Genomic DNA, 15,636 nt, shown 5'->3' on the forward strand with positions numbered 1-15,636 from the left:
TCAAAGGGGAGTGGAAAAGTGAACCTACTGGAGAAACAGTGCAGCGCTGTTGGAGGGGCCAGTATGAGATTTTCATCACCAATTTAAAGTGAAACTGATCAGCTCAGTAGTGAGATTGACAATGATGATGATGGTGGTGGTGGTGGTGATAATGGATGTGAGTGGAAACTCTCCTTGACCCTTGTCACCCCAATGCTCTCCATGGTAGAACAGAATGAACTGGCTGGCCACGCTGGTGTGACCTTCTGCTAAGCTTCATTCTTATCACACTCCGTCAAAGAGGGGAGCATTTCCAGAGAGAGGAAGCCTGTTCTGTCAAGTGTACTGAGTGGCTGGCTTCCCCAATGTGACCTTGATTAAGAGAATCATTAAATCCACTGAAGAAGAGGGGAAGTCTGTTGAAATCATCAATTCTAACACCTTCATTTTACAGGAGAGAAAATAGACTCAGAAGGGACTGGTGTGAGTGTCCACGTGAGTCACTGGCAGCACTGTGGCAAGAATTCAGACTAGACGACTCATATGAAAACTAGCACAGGGCCAGGTCTATGGGGAAAAAATAAAGAGATGTTATTTTCTATCCTTTGTTCCTTATCAGTGAGCTTACTATGTGGTGAGAGAATCAGTCAACGGAAAAATAGTTAACGCCATAACCTTGCAACAGGTCTGTGGGACTATAGCTCAATGGACATTTAGGAATTAGTATCAAATGTACACTCTGCCTTGTCTATCTGCAGGTTGGTTGAATCCACAGATTCAAAAATTGCAGATACAGAGGGCTGACTGTATTCGTGGTACTACACCGTTTTATATAAGGGACTTGAGCATCCTCGTATTTTGGTATCTGGCAGCGGCTCCGGGAACCACTTCCCCTGGATGCCAAAATGAATGAGTAGTCATCCCGCAGGCTTGACCTAAATAGCAAATTGGGCACACAGCTGGGATTAAAACCCTGACACCTTCCTAAGGCTATCTCCCGCAACTGTGCTAATTGTTGTTTACCAGTCCTGTGGGAGTGCACTTCATTGTAAACGGGAAACTATTCATAAAAAGCATCCTTCTAAACAGCCAGCTATACAAGGGCAGGAAGAGTGCTTAGATTCTCTCCCCTCTGGTAATTTTGACAAAGTACAGTTTAAAGCTGCTTGTGTGTAACAGCTGTTATTGTCAGTCAGCATGCAATTCTCTGAACTGGCCTGTAGATACATCCATCCCCATCCCAGGTTTCTGGTGAAAGAGGACAAGATGATCTTAAAAGGGACACAAAAAGAAAAGAAGCCAGTTTAAAAATATATACCCAATGAAAAGTAATAGTTTAGAACAAAATTTGAACAACCATATGAAAAAAAATGATTAAGAAAAAGAAAAAGAAAGAGATGGATTGTGATGGAAAAGTTTTTGCTGGTTTTGGCTCAAGTCCCAAGTGAATTTTTCTAGGCTGACTTCCCACACCTATTCAAAAAATTTCATGACATAAAGTTGTTTGGAAGGGTTGTGGCTAATAAAAAAGGTAAAGAAGCCCAAATTATATGTCAAAATTATATCAAAGACTGAAATAAGTAGAACTCACTTGATAATTCAAAAGAGCAAAAGAAGAAAAAGAAAGATTATTTTTTAACAAAGTATCCTATTCTGAAATTTGAGAAGTTAGTAAAGGAACAAAGAACAACGAAATAAATATCGTTAGTTTCAGGCACACTCTCCAAAAAATAAAAAATAAAAAAAACCCCACAACCTTCCATTTCCATCTGCAGGACCTGCATCAGAAGTTACAGGGATTGGTGGACTCAACATTCTTCTACTTTGCTTATAGAGCTAGTATGAGTCTCAGAGGAGCAATACAGCCCACCAGTGTAGCCGGGAAATCGGCTTTGAAAATACAAATGAGTTAGAAGTGACTTCTGGAGAGTTGAAGTGAACAAAGAAATTAGCCAGAAGCAAATGAATTGAAGTTACGAGTCAGAGTCAAGTTAATGAACAAGCTGGTGAATAGATAAGACAAAGAGGATACCAAAGCAACAGGATAGCCCTTAAGACCTTAGCCTGGGGTCAGACTTCAAATAATCAAAGCCCCCCACCCCTCCTGCCCTTGCTAGCTGCACGTCCTTCTGGAATCCTCTCTTTCTTTCATACCCTATTTCAAATGCACCAGAGAATACTGTCTGTTCCATTTTGAAAATATATCAAGGATCCAATTACTTCGCCACCTTCTTGGCATAAGTCACTACCTTCTGTTTCCAGATTAAGGTTATACTTCCTGTTTGTTCTCCTTGCTTCCATCCTGGTTCCAATACAGTCAGAATAAATGTTCAAAGATGCACAGTCTGCATGTCAGACTATGTGACTTCCCTTCTTCAAACTCTCCAAAGGTGTTTCTTATCACTCAAAATAAAATCCAAGAGAATTCTTAGCCTGGACTACAAGACCCCATACGATCTACCTCTCATCTCTGTGATCTCATCTCCTTCACTCTATCTTTGTCTCACTCCTCTCCATCCTCACTGGTTTCTTTGCCATTCTCCAAGCACATCAAATGCAATCTCACTCCCGGGCCACTATATTTATGGTGCCCTCTTCCTAGTGCAGCCAGTGCCCCCAGTACACACATGGACCCCTCACTTCTTTCAGTATTTTGTTCCAAATTCACCTCATCAGAGCAGCTGATCCGGATGTAAAACAGCACCTTCTATAAAATAGGTCACCCTCCTTCACTCTGCTGCCTTTTCCTTCATAACACTTGTTTTTACCTGGCATAATCTAAAAGTTAATTTTTCTTGTTTCTTCCACCCCAAAATGTAAATTCCATGAAAGCAAGAACCTTATCTGTTTGATTCCCTGCTGTATACCCAGCTCAGTGCTCAGGTTCGAGCAGTGCTATCGGGAAAAAAGAGCATTGTGCTAAAGGAGAACCACCAGTGCAAGGCTGGAAACAAATGAATACCCTCCCACCCCCAAAGTGGACTTTTTATCATGAACTGGATTTCAGCTTCTCTGACATAATGACGAGTGGAAACCAAGATGTTAGAGATTATCACTATTCTTTTCTGAACCATTTAAGATAAAGGTGAAGACAGAATACCTCATCACTACTAAATACTTCAGCATACGTATCTCCCGCCCAAGGACATTCTTCTACATAGCTACAATAAAAACATCCAGATCAGGGAATCAGCATTTGTAAGACACTACCATTCAATCCACAGATCTCATTTGTGTTTTGACAACTTTTTATTTTTCCTATCTGGTCCAGGAGCCAATCCAGAATTGTTTGTTGCATTTAGTTGTCATATCTCTTAAGTCCCCTTCAATTTGAATCAAATGGTTTTTCTTTCTTTCTCTGTCTCTCATAAGCTTAAGAGTTTTAAAGAATATAGACCTTTCATTCTGTAAGAGGCTTCTCACCGTGTGTCCATCCAGTGTTTCCCCACGTCCAGGCTCAGGCCGTGAATTCTTAGCAGGATGCAGCAGAAAAGATGCTGTGCTCTCAGCATATCACATCAGGAGGCACATGATGTGACTCGTTCCCTAATGGTGATGCTAATCTTGATCACCTGGTCAATTTGGTGTCTCTCAGAGTTCTCGTCAATAAATTCACCATTTCCCACCCTGTCATCAATAAGTACTTTTCGGAAGATACTTTAAGACTAGGCTAACATCGTGCTTCACATCACACACCCACCCACCAGCCTTAGCCTCCATTGAGAACTCCTGCCAGAATCAACCAACACTGCCAAATGGTGACTTATTATTTCCATCAATCTTATTAGGTAGCCTTCTTCCATAAGGAAGAGCTGTCTCTTATTTTCCATTTATTTATTCTATGGTTATTTATTTTATTCACTTATAGTAGCATGGATTCCTGTTTTATCCAGTATATTGTAATCAGTTACTATCATTATTTATTTTGATGCACAAATTGTCCCAGATTTGGCCAGTGAGAGCTCCTTCCAGCTGACTTATGTTTCCTTTTGGCAGGTTCCCATCATGCTTTGAGCACTTCCTACAGGAGGTTCCAAACTCACTTTGTACTTTCCCAGCCTAAGCCCTGGAATCAGCCCTGGTTCCATTTAATGGAGGATTGTACTTAGAAACCAAGCTCTTCTGGCCACCTAATATGTACATTGCTTCTAGCCTCTGAATGAAAATATATATGGTGTATATATGTGTACATATATCATGATTCCACAGTCATTTTGAACCCAACACCACGAGGTTCTTTATAGTGTTCTTTCATTCCATATTTACAAATTCCTTCTCCAACACTAAGAACTCTGGCTCCTATTATACTATTTTACTTATTTTCCCAGTGCCCCTGTAATTAATCCATCTCCCAGCTAGGATGCTACCTCCTGGATCTTTCCATCCCTTCAGCTGTTAATTTTTTGTTTTATAAAATACGATCTTAAAATTTTTTTAAATTTTCTAATCGACACACATTGTAAATCAACTATACATCATGCATTCTTAATGACACAGATTCACTGTTTTGTGGCTGAAGAAAAATTGTTAAGGGATAGAGAAATTTGGGGAACCACTTTGGTTTTAAGGCATCTGTACAGAACTTCACTGGGGGTTTTTAGCTAATGGACTCCTCTCTCAGATCTCTGGTGGTTCAGGAACCAGCAGCCAGGCAATCTCCACTTCTGCCTTCTTGGCATCAGGCACTATAAAAAGCACTGTCCCAATTGCCTAGAAGCCTCTTTTCTAAAATGAATGTTAGGGAAACACACAAATCCAGCACATCCAATACCAAAGAGACAAATTCTTCTAAGTAGTTCTTCTTGTGCCTGCTTCTAATTTGGGTAGAGCTGGGATTCTTTGCTCTCCCCTAACAGCTGCCAGCTGCTTGTACTGCCTCTGGAGAAAGGGAAGCTGTGCTGATGGACAGGTTTTGGTAAACTTACTAAGGTCCTTGAGAAAAGGTGGACTTTAATCTTCATCATGAATTGGGTCCTGGGTTCTCTGCAAGAGTGCCAGTTGGGAAGTACAATGTGGGTAACTGAGAACCAACATGAAAATTGTTTTTTGAGACTTCATATGGCAAGTATTTCAAGCCAAGGAAACTGTTGGTGTGAAAAGATAACACCCACTCAAACATTCAATAGGCAATGAATTGTATTGTGTCACCGTTTTTAGAACACTACTCTAGAGGGGCTGTCCTCTCTGTTGACTAGTTGTGATCTCTGTGCACAACTAGAGAATACACTGTAAACAATAATAACCCTAACAAACCTGCCTTACTTACCACTGATGCCCTAAATCCTCGGTTACCCGTCATGACAACCAGAATAAGCACAGTAAAGAAATATCTCACCCAATTCCTTTTTTTTTTTAACCGAGTTAGGAAACACTCATTCTATAGGGAAACAAACGTCACATGTTTGCTGCCAGATGGGAAGAAAGAAGCCTATTTCTATGCTCATCCTAACAGAGTGGTCCCCAGACCAGCAGCATCCTCATCACCCGGGAACTTGTTAGAAAAGCATATTCTCGTGTACTGAATGAGAAACTCTGCGGCAGGACCCAGCAGTCCGAGTTTGAACAACCCCCAAGTGATGCTGATGTTCACTGAAGTTTGATAGTCACTGCCCTAGGAATTCTAGGCGTGGTGTTGGAAGGACGTCGCTAACAACTAGCCTTACCCTGTTGGCCGTAGGATGGATAATTAGGGGGTTCACTGCAGTTCCTCCTGCAAGTGGTAGGGTTGTTTGCGAGACACACACACACACACACACACACACACACACTTCTCTACATTTAAGACACAGGAAGTTGTTCCTCTCCTCATGGGTAAAGGGATCGCTTCCCCTTTTGCCTCCAACTGGACCAAGTCTCAAGACTGGGTGGAATATGACCCCGGCAGGGGTCGCTGCTGCCCGTAAAGAGAAACCGAGGGAGCGTGGCAAGCGAAGCCCAGAATCTTTGACATCACACTAGGCTCCTCCTTGCATGCACACATTAGACACACACACAAACATATACAGACACACACACGCACAGACCGCGTAGTCTTCTCTGCACGCTTGCTCCGGCTACCCCGAGCCGGGCCCTCCCGCGGCAAGTGAGTGGCGGGCGCAGCCGGCGGCGCGGCGAGGACCCGAGCGCCTGCAGCCGGAGGGAACCGGGGCGCAGCAGTGGCGGCCGCCGCGCCCGCAGCCGGAGCCGCTCGCCCGAGCGCTCGGCGACGGTGGCCCGGACACCTCAGCAGCACTCCGGGCTTCGAGCAGCCGCGTCCGCCCCCGCCGGGGCTGCAGGGCGCCCGGACGCCACCCCGCAAGCTCCCGGGCCCCCTGCCACCCCTATGAGAGAAGGAGAAGCCCGGCGAAGGAGCAGGACGCTTGGCCTCTGGACTCCGCCGCAAGCCCGAAGCGCCCCCTCCGCCCGCGCCCCTCCGGCGCCCGCGAAGCGAGATGCAACTGCCGCGCTCCGGCTGAGAGGGAAGGGGGCCGGCGCCATCCGCTCGCTCGGAATCCGGTCCCCGCGGCGGCTGCGCGTCCCGGCCGCGTCCCCTCGGGCCCGGGAGTGAGCAGGAGCAGAAGGAGGAGGCGAGGCGGCCGGCCCGGGGTTGGCCGGGGCTGGGGAGGAGGGACGGCTCGGGGGGAGCGCGCGGGGGGCGGGGAGGGGGCCCCGGCGGAGAAAGATGGCAATGTCTCTCATCCAAGCGTGCCGCAGCCTGGCTCTCTCAACATGGCTGCTTTCCTTTTGTTTCGTGCATCTGCTCTGCCTGGACTTCACCGTGGCCGAGAAGGAGGAATGGTACACCGCCTTCGTGAACATCACCTACGCCGAGCCCGCGCCGGACCCCGGGGCCGGGGCGGCGGGCGGCGGCGGCAGCGGCAGCACCACAGCCGAGCTGCACACGGAGAAGACCGAGTGCGGGCGCTACGGGGAGCACTCGCCCAAGCAGGACGCCCGCGGGGAGGTGGTCATGGCCAGCTCGGCCCACGACCGCCTGGCCTGCGACCCCAACACCAAGTTCGCCGCCCCAGCCCACGGCAAGAACTGGATAGCCCTCATCCCCAAGGGCAACTGCACGTACAGAGATAAGATCCGGAACGCGTTCCTGCAGAACGCCTCCGCCGTGGTCATCTTCAACGTGGGCTCCAACACCAACGAGACCATCACCATGCCCCACGCAGGTAAGTGGCCCCGGCGGGCGCGGGGCGGGGTACGGGGAGCCGGCGAGGATGGAGGCACCGAGAAGGATCCAGCGCCTGCCTCTTAGCTCCTGTCTGGGAGGTCTGTGCTTTGCGAAAGACGCTTCTCTGTGCCCTGGACCTACTAAGTTTTCTATACGTCACTTCGTGGGGCTTCCAAGGACCGACTGCTTTTGGGGGAACCAGGGAGTGTGTTCCGCTTAGCCTAGCGCCACTTGGACGAAGGTTGCCCGAGGTGGGCTAACTTTTCCGAGGAGGATCTGGAAGGTGGGGTTTGGGGGCCACGGCTCGGATGTTCTCCTCCGCTAGTGACCGACCCCGCACCTGTTTGGAACCCGTAGATCTGATAACTCAGCTCTGCACTTGGGTGTGTGCATCCCGTATAGTCCTGATGCCGGCGTTTGTGTAATCAGGAGGTGGGTAGGGTTACTGGTGCTGGCGCTCACCACCACCAACTTGCTCAAGTTGGGTTTCAGCTCTTCGTGGGAGATTAAGAGTCCTCCCACCCCCCGCCGGCCACCCGCTGGGTTGACGCACGTCATAAATAATACTGAAAGTCCTGTGCTCTGCCAAGCTGTCATCCGGAGAAGCTAAAGGGCGGGCACGCTGGTAAATAATAACAATCCTCAACAAGCCGACAAGAGGAGGGTGGCCATAAAGTTATGCCTACTTTTCTAGTATCGCGTTCTCCTTTGCCTGCTTGGGAGGTTAAATATGCTGAAGGTTTTCTTAATGGCAAGAATGAGATTACAGGATAGAAAGAATAAGCTTTTCTTAATAATCTCAGTGTGTCAGGACTAGAAACACACAACTGCCCTAAAACTCGCTGTTTACCCGTGTGCCTGATGTAACAGTGCCTCCGTGGTAGGAACAACAAAGTCCTCTCCAGGCTTGTCAGCATAAGCATGTCGTTTTAGCAGCCTTGCCCCCACGAGTCCAGGGCGCTTCTTGTTTCTGTGCACTGGAGAACCTACCTAGCCCTGCTTCCCACAGGGGTTGCCGGGTTGAGGGTGTGGCATCCAGAGGGAGAGAAGGGAATAGAAGCAACAGATACATTTTCTAACTGGAGTCACCTAATCAAAGGCTTGATTTTCTTTAAAAGCCAGATTTTAATAAACAGTTATGCTACTGAAATGGAGTACCCAGTTTTGGCCACATGGGGTGGGGGTGCATTCTTTGGGGACAAGTTTTCATTCTGAGAGCTCATGTCACCTATTAAGGAAATACACAGTTAGTTGGTTTGCGGTTTTAGACATGGAACTTGTCCAGCCTAACACAAACAGGTGGGCTGGGGAAAGTTCAATGCTTCAAACACTCAGGCCAAAAATAAGACAGTGCGTTCATTAAAGAAGAGGAGGAGAGGCAGTTAACTCCTTAGAAAAGTTAGGGTAGAGCATTGAGGAACATTTGATACACTTTCTTGAGCTCAACAGTCTTGCAGGAGAAAAGATTGCACCCTGACCTTGAGTCATAGACTAGGAGCACTACTTAAACTTCATGATGCTCAAGAATAATCATTGGAGGACTGTGGAAGGGCACTTTAAGTCATGTAAAGTATCTTTAAAAGCATTTAATGTCTAAACCTCAAAGGGAGTGTGAAGGAGGGGTTTTTTTGGTTGTTATTGTTGTTAAATTCCAAAATCGTTAGTTGACTTTGCAGATCCTTTAAATGTTTCTTTGTGCATAAGCATGAAATCCTAAACTCGTGGCTTTGAATACAAGAGGCATCGTTTATCCGTGTCTAAAAAGGTTCTCCAGAACTGCCAACACGTTGGATCAATTAATGGCTTGCCTGTTTTTTACAGAAAGCAGTAAGCTGATTTTCCACAGAAATGATACTTGACTAAGAGAGTGGGAATCAAGAAAGGGCTTAGTAATAATTCAAAAATTAGACTAAACAATGTCAAGGAAATTCTCTACTATCTAATTGTTCTGTTTCCAAAAATGTGTTAATGTTCTGTCTGCTAGTAGCCATGAAGCTTCCATATTCTCATTTGACAGGCTGCACATTAGGAGACTGGCTTCACTTTGGTCAGAGATTGCATTGATTTCTACTAAAATCTCATTATAAGGAGATACATGATCCTGTAGTGTGGCAAACGTCTCACTTAGGACTTCTGCCTGAATGTGAAACTGTGCCAGCACTAGCCTGGCTGTCAGTGTCTTACACTTAGCTCCAGTACTTGAAGACTTTTCTTTTTCCAGTTGAATTTAGAAATCTGATTCAAATTTATCTTAGGAAATGTCCAGTGTACATTTTAGATGCTAATCAAATATTCTCATTTTGTCAACATGGCATGCAATATATGAGAGGAGCCTTACATTTTGAACTGTTTAGCTCAGAGTCTCCAAAAAGTTTACATCAGTATTTGCATTTTTTAAAAAAAAATCTCACTTCTCTAGATCCTTTATTTTCAGAACTGATAGCTTTCAGTTGAGGAGAAAGTCTGAATTTAGAGTTGTGCAATCCACCATGTAATATCTATGCATTTGGGGTGATGTAACCCCAACACATCCACTGTCTTGAAATTCAGTTAATTAGCACTCATTTCCCCTTTAATATATCCCTTCTTTTAAAAAACATTTATTGAAGTATAGTTGATTACAATGTTATGTTAGTTTCTGGTGTATAGCAGAGAGAATCAACTATATAAATATATATATAAGTACATATATATTTTTTTCAGATTTTTTTCCATTACAGATATTATATATATAGTTATTACAAAATATTGAATATAGTTCCCTGTACTATACAATAGGTCCTTGTTGTTTTTTTTATACTTAGTAGTTTGTATCTGCTAATCCTGGACTCCTAATTTATCTCTCCATATAGCCTTTCTTTCTGATTTTTTTTTCCATACATATGATTTTGGGCTTCTGACACTTCTGCAATTGTGCTTTCTCATTCACAAATACACATACTCCAGGGACAGACTAGTAGTTTTAGTTTGTAACCAGTTTTTAAAATCTCTTAAAAAGTACGACAGCCTTATTGGAGAGTTCATGTATCATACAATTCACTCATTTAAAGTATACAATTTAACAGCGTTCACTGTACTGACAGAGATATAGGACCCTCACCACTGATTGCAAAAAGAAACCCAGTGTCCTTTAGCAGTTTACTTCCCAGCCCTAATGAACCACTAATCTACTTTCTGTCTCTCTGTATTTGCCTGTTCTGGACATCTCATATGAGTGGAATCTAGTAATATGTGTTTTTCTGTGACTGGCCTCTTTCCCTTGGCATAATGTTTTCAAGATTCGTCAGTGCTGTAGTGGGTATCAATACTGCATTCCTTTTTGTTGCCAAATAGAATTTCATTGTATGTATTTACCACATTTTTAATTTCATCGATTAATGGACACTTAGGTTCTTTTCACTTTTTGGTTATTGTGGATACTGCAACTGTGGACATTCATGGACAAGTTTGTGTGCTGACATTTATCTTGGTTATATATCCAGGAGCGAAATTTCTGAGTCATATGGCAACGCTGTGGCTTAAATTGTTGGGGAACTACAAGATTGTTTTCCAAAGAAACACATCATTTCACATTCCCTCCAGGAGCATACGGGGGCTCCAATTTCTCCACATGCTCATCAGCTCTCATCGTCATCTATCCTGGATTCTGGCCATGAGGTTGTGAAGTGGTGTATTCATTGGGGCTTTCAGGTTTTCGTGTGCATTTCTCTGATAACTAATGGTTATTTTTAGAGGCAGTTTGGAGAAGCGGTCAATCAGGATCGCAGCCTGTAGCCAACCGCTTGCATGTGTGTCCTGGCTCTGTTACTTTTTCGCTGTGGATCTGTGAGCAAGTTACTCAGCCTCTCAGGACTTCAGTTTCCCCATTTGTGAGATGGGGGAACCTCAGCTGGTTGTTATGGGCATCAAATGAGTCAATCCACGTATGTGCTTATGATTGTAGTTGGCACATAGCTGTCAGTACACGCTAATCTTTGTAAGCCTTGTGCACAGTGACACACAGGAGCCACAGCGTGGATCACCAGACCCCCAGGGCTCCCTGAGGCCCTGGCAGCCTGAGGAAAGAGCTGTTTATTTATCCTCTCCTGCTTTAAAGGCCAGCGCCACCATGCCAATTTCTGCTTGTTGTTTCTGTGATTTAGAGACAGGGTGTCCCAGCGCTCTCCGATGGTCGGTGAACATTCGAGGATTCTCCTGTTACATTTGTGCTTTCTCTTGGCTTAAGTTGAAATCTTATCAGAGCAATATAAGAGTTATCTATATATTGTTTATTTTTAGTTGTATGATAAACACATAGATCTGTAAGTGTACGGTGGTGGTAAGTGTCTCACTTGTGATGCTAAAGAAATAAGTGATGCATTTTCTTTTTTCCTCTTTTGAAGAGTGTTTGCTGTCTTTTTGTCTATGGCTAGGACACAGTTAAAGGGAAAGGAGGAAACTAAACATCTGCCTTGGAAGAACGTTTGAGGGACTGGGTTCTAATAGTACTGCTGGGAGTAAGATGGGGGAAGGAAAGAGATGTCACAGTCACCAACCAGAAAACAAGCCCAGCCTGTGGCGAGGAGGAGCCCTGGGTGGGGTGTAGCTCCTGTGTTCTAGACCTTCTCCAAGGTCGGAGGGGAAAACGTAGGAGGTGTTCTGAGGCTCTTTCCTGTGCAGGTGGGTGCTGAGATTTTAATTCGTAGGTTCATGTTGCGTTTACTTTAACTGCTGAAGTCTACCTTTGCTTTAGTCTCTGTAAAGAAACTAGCTGCTAAATATATATATATTTTTTTTTCTTTTTTTTACAGGACTTGTATTTTTCAGAACATGTATGTGCAGTTTTGTATTACATTTTCCTTAAGTAATATGTTTACTTTAACTCTCAGCAGAGTCATCACCCTGTCTTTGGGTGGTAATAATATTGCCTGAGTGGTGCTAACTCTGCGTCACGCATGTTGTGAGTACTTTATGTGTATTATCAGTGCATTTAATTCTCACAGCAACACTGAGAAATAGGTACTGTTATTAGCTCTGTTCGCCCGAGGAGGAAACCAAGGCCTAGACGGGAGCTGCCGTGGTCACACAGGTGGTAAGTGGTGGGACCGGGCTTGCCAACCCAGGCAGTCTGTCTCCTGAGTCTGTGCTTGTAGCTGCTGCTGCCCGTACCCGCTCAGCTTGACAGGAGACTGTCAAAACTAGATGTGGACGGTGATGACTTGATAGTGGATACAGGAAGTGATGTGAAGCTGATGCCGATTTTGAAATACTTCAACATGTCTATCCGCCGAATGCACATTGGCTCGCAGACTGCATTTTTGTGATAGGAGAAATGGGACCTTGTGTTTGGGGCTGTCCTCCTCCAGACCGACCTCTGATTAACCATCTGGCTTTGGTCCGTCACTTTCTATTCTGGGCCTCAGTTTTCTCACTTATAAAATGAGAGGTTTGGATTAGTTGAGCCCTAAGAGCTATTTAAACTGCAGTTTATTCCCTACATATTGAAAAGGCAGGATATTTTTACTTAAATTTCTCGTTTCTCATCAGAGAATCCGACGAGCGGGGCCTGTGTTCCTGCCGAACAGGGGCTGGGCGTTTAGATGAGCAATGTGCCCGTTATGTGGCCCGGGGCCCTGTCACTACTTATGGCGGGGCTCTTGAGGCTTGCTCGACTCCCACGTGCCCCCTGCCTCCACCCTGAGGCTTATGTATTTGGAAACTCAGCTCTATGGAGTCAGACTAGGGTTAGTGAGGAGAAGTTATAGAAAGCAGACTTGATTTAGGCAAGAGAAGGAATTCATAAAGATAGAACTGTTGAGAAATGGAAGAGGTTTTCTTGGGAGGTGAAACTTTCTCTTGCTTCAGGTGGAAACCTAACACAGGACTGATGCACAGAGTTGCAAGTGGTGATGACTGAAGGGCCTTCCCAAGCCTGAGAGCCTAGGAGTCTCTGTCATTTAGATATTTAAAAAACATTTCTCTTCTTTTTTGATTGAAGTCTAGTTGATTTGCAATGTTGTGTTAGTTTCTGGTGTACAGCATAGTGATTCAGTCATACATACATATATAACTGTATATTCCTTTTCATATTCTTTTTCATTATAGTTTATTACAAGGTATTGAATATCGTTCCTTGTGCTATAGCATAGGACCGTGTTGTTTATCTATTTTATATTTAATAGTTTGTGTCTGCTAATTCCAAACTCCTAATTTATCCCTCCCCACACTTTCCCCTTTGGTAACCATAAGTTTGTTTTGTATGTCTATGACTCTTTCTGTTTTGTAAATAAATTCATTTGTGTTACTTTTAAAGATAAGTGATATCATGTGATATTTGTCTTTCTCTGTCTCATTCACTTCACTTAGTCAAATAATCTTTAGGTCCATCCGTGTTGCTGCACATGGCATTATTTCAGTCTTTTTGTGGCTGACTAATATTCCATTGTATAAATATACCACAACTTCTTTATCCAGTCATCTGTTGATGGATATTTAAGTTGTTTCCATGTCTTGGCTATTGTAAATAGTGCTGCTGTGAACATTGGGCTGCATGTAGCTTTTTGAATTGGAGTATTATCCAGATGCATGCCCAGGGGTGCTAGATCATATGATAACTCTATTTTTAGTTTCTTAATGAACCTCCATACTGTTTTCCATAGTGGCTGCTCCAAATTACACTTCCACCAGTAATGTAGAAGGGTTCCCTTTTCTCTACATCCTCTCCAGCATTTACAAGTAACATTTCTTTTTTTTAAAACATTTTCTATTGATTTATAGTCGTTTTACAATGTTGTGTTAAATTCCAGTGTAGAGCACAATTTTTCAGTTATACACAAACATATATATATTCTTAACGGCCTCAGTTTACCTTTCATTTTTCTCTGAAGATGCATATAGACTAGTTATTATTTGTGCTTGGTCTTAATTTCCCAGGCCAAAACAGTCTCACTTACCCCACTTAGTATTTATTTATTTGTTGGGCAATAAACTGTATCTTTTCACCTGTCTCTCTACTGGCAGACAGATATCCAATAAGCCAGGAATTCCAGAGTCTGTTATTAAAAGCCATAATTCAGCATTAGTCTTAAATAACATTATTGGCAATGTAACTGAATATTGTCTGGGCATTTCAAGAAACTATATGGTTTGTTCACTCATTTCAGGTCGTAGAAATACATAGCTGGGGATTTGGAAGGAATCTTACCTTTTATCTTCTAATCTTTAGTAAGAATTCCATCCTCATCTCTCCTGGTGCCTTTGGTCTTAAAAATCCCCTGGCTTCTCAGAAAGGAAGGAGTTTTATGACCATGAAATATAGGAAAGTTCAGAAAGAACTTAAGGCTTTATAACTGTTCTTTTAGTTTTTTAGAAAGGACTGATTATGCTTGTTGTCCTGTTAATTTGTTTGGAAACCAGTCTCTGCTTTTAAAAAGGAAGACCTTCACCAGTATTGTTGCATTTTGGACATAAAACTTGGTATATGAAGAACTTAATACTTTGATTGTCCCTGAAAGTCTTCAGTTTATCCCCAGAAGAGATTCTTCATCTTGTACATACTCAAAGAAGGACCTTCACTTCCTACTGAGTGAGTGAAGTGATGCTGAAATTCTTTGTGCTTGATAATGTAAATTGAGAGTTGCTAAATTTGAATTAATATGAACAGAATTTGAGTTCCGTTTTATCTCAGGTGTTGAGGATTTTGTTGGTAATATAAAAACCCAGAGAAATAAGGTAGCCTTGAGTGATTGTCTACTAAGCTGCAATTATGGTGGTTCTATTAAGTGGAAATCTTGTCTATAGGTATACTATAATCTTTTATTTTAAACTTTGGCAGTTTCACTTACGGTAGGATAAGTATACTTTACATCTAGTTCTTTTATTTTTCCTGTATGAGAGGAAAATTAAATTTCTTTTACTGCCTCAAAAGCATTGGTTATAAATTGATTTCTACAAGCATCATTTAAAAAATCTTGTCTAGTTGATAATTATGCTGGTATTTAGAAAATCTTTTCCAGTAGAAATAAGCAACACTTGTCATAAAATTAAAGATTATGTATTGGATTGTTAGGCTTTTCCATATTCAATCTATGAACATATATTTCATAATAGAGTTTTTTTTAAGTTAAAAGTGTTTTTGCATTAAATATATGACATATTCTTTCCAGGCAAAGATATATAATGAGCATGTATATTAGGTAAGATCCAGGAAATGTTTGCTTTCTTAACCAGTTCAACCTGGTGTCTCTCCATCATAAATGTTTTTTTTTACACACACAGTCCACATAAGAACTATTGAAAAGGCAAAGATTTGAAGTTTTTCGGAGGTATTGTCTATGTACATATACAGATACCTTTTTTCTATAAATATTTATTTTTCCCAGTCCTAACTTTCCTAAGAAGATATTCATGGGGTCCTTCTGTAGCCATGAACCTACTATGCTGCATGTCATTCCAAATGACCGAAAGAACAGTGGAAGAGAAAAGATATTTTCTCCTTTATTTCTCAAGGCACTTGG

The 15,636-nt window shown here is 43.1% G+C and overlaps 1 protein-coding gene across 1 annotated transcript in view; it reads left to right on the plus strand.

The window, feature by feature from the left end:
* Window positions 1-6,615: 6,615 nt before the first annotated feature.
* The window catches only part of RNF150 (ring finger protein 150), a 226,589-nt gene continuing 217,568 nt past the window's right edge, over window positions 6,616-15,636 (plus strand). The window contains exon 1 of the mRNA XM_015249494.3: window positions 6,616-7,139. Coding sequence (XP_015104980.2) covers window positions 6,641-7,139 — 499 coding nt within the window. The 5' untranslated portion in view covers window positions 6,616-6,640. The remainder of the gene's footprint in view (window positions 7,140-15,636) is intronic.

Source organism: Vicugna pacos, chromosome 2 (genome assembly GCF_048564905.1).
Source record: "Vicugna pacos chromosome 2, VicPac4, whole genome shotgun sequence".
Classification (NCBI taxonomy): domain Eukaryota; kingdom Metazoa; phylum Chordata; class Mammalia; order Artiodactyla; family Camelidae; genus Vicugna; species Vicugna pacos.